At 38.0% G+C, this 8,644-nt stretch overlaps 1 protein-coding gene and 1 long non-coding RNA gene across 2 annotated transcripts; both read right to left on the bottom strand.

The window, feature by feature from the left end:
• Nucleotides 1–784: 784 nt before the first annotated feature.
• On the bottom strand, nt 785–1,858 carry LOC145133563 (uncharacterized). Its single transcript, XR_013718624.1, has 2 exons — nt 1,463–1,858; nt 785–1,094 (listed from the first exon to the last, which is right to left on the bottom strand). It is a non-coding gene; the product is annotated as an uncharacterized LOC145133563 (long non-coding RNA).
• Nucleotides 1,859–2,317: 459 nt separating this feature from the next.
• Nucleotides 2,318–4,009, bottom strand: LOC145130099 (uncharacterized). The gene is made up of 3 exons (XM_079064953.1): nt 3,586–4,009; nt 3,193–3,509; nt 2,318–2,857 (listed from the first exon to the last, which is right to left on the bottom strand). Exons 1-3 carry the CDS (start codon nt 4,007–4,009, stop codon nt 2,318–2,320), a joined length of 1,281 nt encoding a protein of 426 aa, XP_078921079.1.
• Between the last annotated feature and the right edge of the window lie 4,635 nt (nt 4,010–8,644).

Below are 8,644 nucleotides of genomic sequence, written 5' to 3'. Positions count from 1 at the left end.
ATGATGAGCAAAAATATCAGAAAGCAAACACCAAGAAAAAACACAACAACCTCATGTGCTTACATGCATTTTGCACGTCCACCTATCTATAAACTTTTGTTATATCATTTTCCACAAACGGCTTAAGCATCAATCTAGACCAATCTACATGTTGTCATCACTTTTTGTATATAAATTATCTTACAATGTCATATGTTAACTACTTAAACTTCATTAAAGTGATACCATATGTAACAACGACAAACATATCCACATAAAGTAATTAAATCCACAAAAATAATTAAATGTCCACATAATTAAAAAAATTAGTAAACAAAAAACCACAACAAATTTTGAAATGATGTCACATAAGCCATGTGATATTTTCATTCAACGTCCATCAAAATGTGACAAGTTAATAAAAAAAATATACATTCAGGTTCTATTTTGTGTAAAAAATAACAATGATTTAGTAAACCACAAACCTTAACTAATAGATGCTAGTTGGGGGGCCATCTGCTAAACCAAACACGTATCCAACTACCCCATTACCAGGGCCGGTCCAATGGTTTTCCAGGGCGAGATAAGAAAATTATGCCGCTGTTTTATATTTTCTAAGAAAACATGTAGGTAAAAGAATATAGAACATGGTTTATTAATCACTTTCCGTTAACCGGACCTTACTCATTTGTGTTTCAAAAGTCGGTGAGGTCAGAATTTATAGGATCAAGACCGAACCTTCAATAGTTTTGGTAACAATAACAATAACTTCAAAACTAGAAATAGCATGGCCATAATAGTAACAAAATCAAAAACAACTACTTTTGCTTATAACACTTATCAAAATCGAATCTGAGTATGTAATATTCTTTTTACTGTTAACATTAAACCACTATTCAAAGTAAAAAAAAAAAAAATCTTGAGTCCCTTGACACAAATATATTTTGTTAAAAACATAAAATTAAACACATGTGCCTTATTGCACTTTAATTGGCCTTGAAAAACTAGATGCCCCTTCTGATTTCCAAATAGCATCAAGAACACTCAATGTTCTTCTTCCTTTTTTGTGATTTCCTTTTGTTTTCTTTGGCTTCATCAATGCTCCAGTCCACGATCTAAAAAATAACAGGGTTAAAACCAAAACAACACAGAATTAGTACATTAAAAACTAAAGTTGTTTCTAGATGAGGAAAAATGTAATTAGGACAAATTACAAATCTTCAACTAATGAACACAATATTCCAGGAAAAATGTAACTAGAAACATAATTAGGAAACAGTGTAACTTTCATTTCCAAAAAAATAATTAGGAAAAAATGGAACTTTCAAATCCAGAAAAATATCTTTAATTTACAGGAAATTAAAAAGAAATATTAAACTAATGAACTCCAAAAATAAGAAAGAAATGAGATTTTTCGAAGTAAGAAACAAAAGTCCATATTTCATAAATTTGATTTCCACTTTTCCAGAAATATGAATCATACCTTACAAAATTCCATCTCCGCTTCTCAAGTCTCCAGAGAAGCTCCGACAATCCGATCTCCAGAAATTAATTAATTAGCAAGACTGCACTTAGGAAATCAGATTAGATAACAGATAAAAATAAATCAAAGGAAAAAGAGGATGGGATATTGATTTTTCTATTTTTTTTATCTTGAATGCTGGAGCCTGGATATCGAAAGTAGCCATGAGTCTCGTCTTGAGTCCTGACGTCTTGAGTCTTAACGTCCTCTCTACTCCACCAAACCACTATATATGATGCGGCTGTAGTGAAATCAATCGATGCTCAAGAATCGAAGCGATTCTCGTCTATTGTGCAAAAGTGGCTGGCGTGCATCCGTCTCTAAAATCTAGCGCCCACCCTATGTCGTGAACTGATTAAGGATTTCCAAAGCTTTGGGCCACATTTAAGTTTGGGCTAAATTTTATACATACTACAAGTACCAGGCCTAAGATGATGCCCCTTCCCAGCTTGCTGCCCTGGCCTTTGCCCCACTCGCCCATGTGTTGGGCCGGCCCTGCCCATTACTAAAGGATAAATTTGTCCCCAAATCCAATCCAACATGCCAATCATAATAAAATTACAGACAACAACATGCAACCATCACATTCCATAAATGAAATTAATCCACTACCAAAAACCCCAAATAAATCGAACCAATATATAACAGAAACACAAATCTACACACCCAGTAGCGAATCTAAAACCAAAAACCACGTGGTTCCTTATGTAAATAAAACAAAAAAAATATATGAAAGTGTAAAAAATACTAGCGGTGACGGTTCGGGTTGTATGACTAAAATATATAAACATCAGTTCAATAGTTATAATAAAGTTCTTACAATTGAACCCTACGAGGTCTTATAGCTTGAAACATTGTCACAATTGCATCGTTACCAATACTTTTTAAAACATTTTTTTCAATATACGACACTAAACTATCACTCAAAAATTGATCGCTCATTTTGTTGCGTATATCAGTATTTATCAACTTCATTGCTGAAAATGCGCGTTCTACACTTGCTGTTGCTATGGGTAAGATCAATGCAAGTTTCATAAGAAGGTAAATCTTAGGAAATATTATATGCTTCTTTTCTTCAACCATCTTTTTGGCAAGGTCTCCAATACTCTTCAAATCATGAAATTGTTCATCTTCTCGCACATCTTTAATGTAATTTCCAAGTTCCACTTCAAGAACTCGAAGATCGTATTCTGTTGGAAACTCTTCCGGATAAAGTGAAGCCATTTTCATTATTTTTTCTAAATCAAAAGCTTTGAAAGATTCACTTGGGCACAAACAAGCAATACAAAGAAGTAAATTCGTGTTTGCTTCATTAAAGCGATGGTTCAGCTCTTGAAGTTGCATATCAATCACCTCCTTAAATACATCAACTTGATAATGGTGCAAGTTGTTAACCTTAAAAAAATATATACATATATATATATATATATATATATATATATATATATATATATATATATATATTAATAACTAACGATAAAACACAATAAATTTATAAATCAATGTGGTAGTTGGTAATAAGAAACATTACTAACATGTGAACCTCTGCGACGACTGTATCCATTAAAATATTCATCTTCCAAATCCACAACTTTAACTTCGTTTTTAGCACAAAACAAAGTAACTTTCTCTAAAAGTGGTTCCCGTCCTATATCCCTAATTTCTTAAATTGCTTTTTTTGAACTACTTACTTGATTCATGGCATTTATGATATCTTGATCTTTTCTTTGTAGTATTGTATTCAAATGATCCGTCACTCCCAAGATATCAATCATCAAATGTAGACAAAACACAAAATCAAACGATTTTAACCTCTTTAAGATGTGAATTGCTTCATCTCTACGATCACTATCACTATCAAATTCACCAAGGTCTTCAAGTGCATCACAAATGGAAGCATATATGGTTTGGATATTTAATAAAGATGCAAAATGAGAACACCATCGAGTATCAGACGGTCGTTTAATACCGAGTTCTTGATTCAAACCAGTATCACTCTCAAGCTCACCTAAAATAAACCACATAAAAATAAATTAGTCGAATAATTAGCATAAACAAATGAAAATAAACCAAATAAACCATACCTTCAGCTAATGCTTCTATAACTTTATCTGCTTGTTTTTTTCTTAACTTAGCTCGTCGTTTGTAAGAAGATCCAATAATATTTAACAACCGAGAAACCACATCAAAAAAATCATTAACCGTCTTGTGATTCTTTGCAACAAACACTAGGGCTAACTGTAATTGGTGAGCAAAACAATGAACAAAGTGTGCAGATTTTGTTTCATTCATAATCAAAGTCTTCAATCCATTGAATGCACCACTCATATTACTAGCACCATCATACCCTTGTCCTCTAATCCTACTAGGACTCAAATTCTGTTTTGAAAGCTTATCATAAATGGTAGCCTTTAGTGACAAAGCTGAAGTGTCATTAACATTTCTAAGGCCAACAAACCTTTCTACAACTTCACCTTTTCTATTGACAAACCACAAAACCAATGCCATTTGTTCTTTACATGACACATCACATGACTCGTCTACTAAAATTGAAAAAAAAATCATTTCCAAGCTCTCCCATAATAACATTTAAAATTACATCTGAACATGCTTGCACAATATTTTCTGGATTTCACCGCATTTCATTTGAGCATTTTTTGGGGCATTCTTTAACACAACACGATCTACAACATCACATCAATCGACTAACCACTTTAATAGTTCAAGAAAGTTACCTTTATTATCTGAGTCTTCCTTCTCGTTATGATCACGAGATGCTAACCCTTGTCGGAGTAGGAACCTAACACAATCAATTGAAGGATTCAAACGAGTACTGTCACACCCCGAAACCGATGGCGGAAACGTTCCGGTGCGGAGCTACATCATGCGTAGTATCACAACAGTTGTTTCATAGTAAGCGAAGTAAACACAACCATTACATTATAATATGAATATTTACATTGTTCAGAAACAGGATTTATACATATCAGTATATAGCAAAAGTAAAAGACGTGACTCCAAAAATGCTCCGTCTTCTCCAAAAGTTGGCAGAAATACTTGTCTATGGTTGCCCTGAGAATACAAGCAGTTTTAGAAATATCAGCATAAAGCTGGTGAGTTCATAAGCATTTAATCTTTGGAAGAGAATGTTTCTTTGATCCTTTGAAAAGTGTTTCTCAAGAAAATCCTATATTTTCTTATGAAAAGCGGTTTTTGAAGGAGTGTCTATTAGTAGAAAATAAACCATCAGTTTTAGAAATAACGGTGTTACCTTGGGAAAATCCTATAATTTCCCTAGAGGCAGGTTATCCGTACTAGAGATAGAGATATAGATTTTGAAAACCCACGATTACTATCAGTATATACATGAGAGTAGTTTTATTAATCAAAATAAAACAAGTGAAGAGTAGAGTCCGTAAACAGAGTTTGTTTATACTTATTTTGTGAGTCGTATAACCATACTTGATATGACCGAGAGACCTTTGTAACGTTCTTCAGGCGTTAAGCTAAATGACATTTGATCACCCCAGGCGTGCCCGCCTAACTGTAGCTAGTAGTTCAGGTGTGGGATTGTCAGTCCCGAATAGATCTATTCACAAATCTCACGCTCTCCCTCCAAGAGACTCTGGTTATACTAAAAGGATTTATCACTATACACCTAAGGGTACATTATTGAAGTAGCGCCTCACAATTCTGTATAATCTAGTTTACTAGCGAGAAATCAGTATAAAACAGTAATTATCCTTGAATAAATGTTCTTTATACTTCTGAGAAAACATATAACATAAACTAAATCTGCCATAGTTTATATATATTCATTTATGAAATCTGATTAAGTAGAGACTGCCTAGAGAGTTATCCCAAACTATACCCGTTATAGTTTATTAGAATCGATATAAAGCTGCGTTGTAAAAACCTTTCTGAAAGATATGTAGTGAGATTTCCAAAATAATAATTTCCCTTATGCTCAACAGGTTACAAAAGGGATAAAATATCCGAGTAAGTTATTAAACATGGAAATCGTTAGGTTGTATTAATAAGTTTAGAACTTAATAAAATACTTTGAGTTTGGCTTGTATTCCCCCCCTGAAACATTAAAAACACGGAAAATGAAGGGGTATGAACTCACTGTTTGACGTAGGATCTGAAAGCACAATTGATTACGAGTGTTGAGAGTCAACCGATGTTTCGCACGCGAGTGGATCCTATTAACATGTGATAACACATATGTGATTATACTTAGGGCATATAGCCACTATTAGACACATGGACACATCTTAGGGACATGAAAACACTTTTAATTAGGTGTTACAAACACCTATTAAAGTCCCCAAATGAGTGTAATGCTTTAGATTTGAGTGTAAGGCCACCAAACTCGACTTTTCTGTGAGTGCGGCCGGGTGTGCCGCCAGGGTGTGCGGCCAGGCTATGTGTGCAGTTGCACACAGGAGTGGGCGGCCGTACAGAGGGTGTGTGCGGCCATACACAGGAGTGTGCGGCCGTACACTCCTCATTTGTGTCCGAAATGTCGATTTTGAGGTGTTCTTGAGGTGTTCTTGTGCTAATACCAGGTTCTACTATTGAATGGAGGCTAAACTCTTCACTTTGGAGAGTTTTAGGGTGTGTGCGGCAACCTCATGAAGGTGTGCGGCCGTACACCTTCAAAGGATGAAGAACATGAAGAACACTATGAGTTTTAGGCTTAGATTCAGGTGTCTTACCAATATAACAAGTTGAATGATGGAGTGCCTCACGTTTTTTAGGCCCTTAGAGTGTTCTTGGATGATGTTTCTAGAGAGAGAAAGTAGAGAGAGGGAGTAGGATGCAGCCAAAAGAAGAAAAGAGTGAATAAAGGGGGGTCTCCTCCAATATATAGGGTCGGGTGTGAGGCTGGAGGGCGTGTGCGGTTGGGTGTGCGGCTGGCTGGCCGCACATGCGGGTGTGCGGCTGGCTGGCCGCACACGCGGGTGTGCGGCCACACACACCTTCTTTGGTGTGTTTGGCCCGATTTTGTGATGTTGCACACTTTCTAACCCTTCCTAAGACTCATATCCATGTTATACTAAGCCTAAAACACTCATATAGACCCATAATTTCGTTATAAGATAGAAAAATGAAGGCTAACTTTGATAAAAATAAAAAAAATGTACAAGTTAGAAATTTCGGGTTGTCACATCATCCCCCCGTTAGAGGGAATTTCGTCTCGAAATTCGAACATAGAATACAAATCATGAATTAGGAAAGAGATGAGGATATTTCTGGTTCATCTGATATTCGCGCTCCCAAGTGAATTCCGGTCCTCGCTTGGCATTCCAGCGAACCTTCACTATCGGGATGCGACTTTGTTTTGTTCGTTTGATCTCTCTATCCATGATTTCGATTGGTTCTTCCACGAAGTTTAGATTCTCGTTGATTTCAATCTCATCGAGAGGAATAGTAAGAGTCTCGTCGGATAAGCACTTTTTAAGGTTCGAGACTTGGAAGACAGGATGAATGTTGCTAAGTTCTTGCGGTAAACGAAGTTTGTAGGCTACGGGACCGATCATAGCAAGGATTTCGAAAGGTCCTATGTATCTTGGATTTAGCTTTCCACGCTTTCCGAAGCGTATCATGCCTTTCCAGGGCGAGACTTTTAGCAGGACACGGTCTCCAACCTGGAATTCCAAGGGTTTTCGTCGTTTATCGGCGTAGCCCTTTTGTCTATCTCGAGAGGCCTTAAGTCGTTCTCGGATTTGTACGATCTTTTCGGTGGTTTCGCGGCTGATTTATGGACCAGTGAGAGTGCTGTTAGGGACTTGTCCCTTGATTAGTTGCGTGTCGCCCACCTCAGCCTAGCACAGAGGGGATCTGCACTTGCGGCCATAGAGGGCTTCGAAGGGCGCAACCTTGATGCTGGTGTGGTAACTGTTGTTGTAGGAAAATTCAACCAAAGGAAGATGAGTGTCCCAAGACGCGCCGAAATCGATGACGCAGGCTCTCAACATATCTTCCAATGTCTGAATTGTTCTCTCACTCTGTCCATCAGTCTGAGGATGATAAGCTGTGCTCATATCCAACTTAGTTCCAAGAGCTTTCTGTAGTGACTTCCAGAACCTCGAAGTGAACTTGCTATCTCGATCGGAGATAATGGACACAGGCACACCATGCAGTCGGACTATTTCTTGGATGTAGATTCGCGTGAGTCTCTCCATTTTGAAAGTTTCTTTGATTGGCAGGAAGTGGGCGGATTTAGTCAGTCGATCGACAATTACCCAGATAGCGTCGTGCCCACTCGGAGATTTGGGTAATTTGTGATAAAATCCATAGTGATCCTCTCCTACTTCCACTCCGGTATCTCCGGCTGGTGGAGTAGACCTGAGGGTTTCTGATATTCGACCTTTACCTTGGCGCAAGTCAGGCACTTGCTCACGAAGGTAGTGATCTCTGCTTTCATGTTCGGCCACCAATATAGTTTCTTGAGATTGAGGTACATCTTGTTCGATACTGGGTGAACGGAGTATCTGGTCCTGTGAGCTTCGATCATCACAACCTCTCTGTAACCACCGAACTTTGGGGTCCAGATCCGGTCCACGAAATAATAGACTCCGTCTCCCTTGATTTCTAGGTTCTTTTCCATTCCCCTCAAGGCTTCACCCGGCATGTTCCCTGGTTTTAAGGCTTCCAGCTGAGCCTCCTTGATTTGCGCGGATAAATAGGAATGGATAGTCATAGTTAGTGCCTTCACTCTGTGACCTGAGTACTCTTTTCGGCTGAGGGCATCTGCCACCATATTGGCCTTGCCGGGATGGTAGCGGATTTCGCACTCGTAATCGCTGAGTAGTTCAACCCATCGTCGTTGTCTCATGTTCAGCTCCTTTTGGTCGAAGATATGCTGCAGGCTTTTATGGTCAGTGAAGATAATGCACTTGGTTCCATAGAGGTAATGTCTCCATATTTTCAATGCGAAGACCACTGCTCCCAATTCTAGGTCGTGCGTCGTGTAGTTGACTTCGTGTGCTTTCAGCTGTCTTGAGGCATAAGCAATGACTTTTCCCCGTTGCATGAGCACATAGCCCAGGCCCTGATTAGATGCATCACGGTAGACAACGAAGTCCTCCGTCCCTTCGGGCAGAGACAAGATAGGTGCGCTGCATAGGGCCTGTT

This window comes from Lactuca virosa, chromosome 8 (genome assembly GCF_052849685.1).
Source record: "Lactuca virosa cultivar CGN04683 chromosome 8, Lactuca_virosa_CGN04683_v6, whole genome shotgun sequence".
In the NCBI taxonomy this organism is placed as follows: domain Eukaryota; kingdom Viridiplantae; phylum Streptophyta; class Magnoliopsida; order Asterales; family Asteraceae; genus Lactuca; species Lactuca virosa.
Note: the sequence above shows the minus strand (reverse complement) of the source record. Positions and strands in the feature narration are given on the sequence as shown.

Coding starts and splice junctions, on each gene's coding strand:
- LOC145130099 (XM_079064953.1), bottom strand. CDS start 4,009: ATGGCATTGGTTTTGTGGTTTGTCAATAGAAAAGGTGAAGTTGTAGAA. Junction 3,510..3,585: donor TATAGAAGCATTAGCTGAAG/GTATGGTTTATT, acceptor GGTTTATTTTAG/GTGAGCTTGAGAGTGATACT. Junction 2,858..3,192: donor TCATAAATGCCATGAATCAA/GTAAGTAGTTCA, acceptor GATGTATTTAAG/GAGGTGATTGATATGCAACT.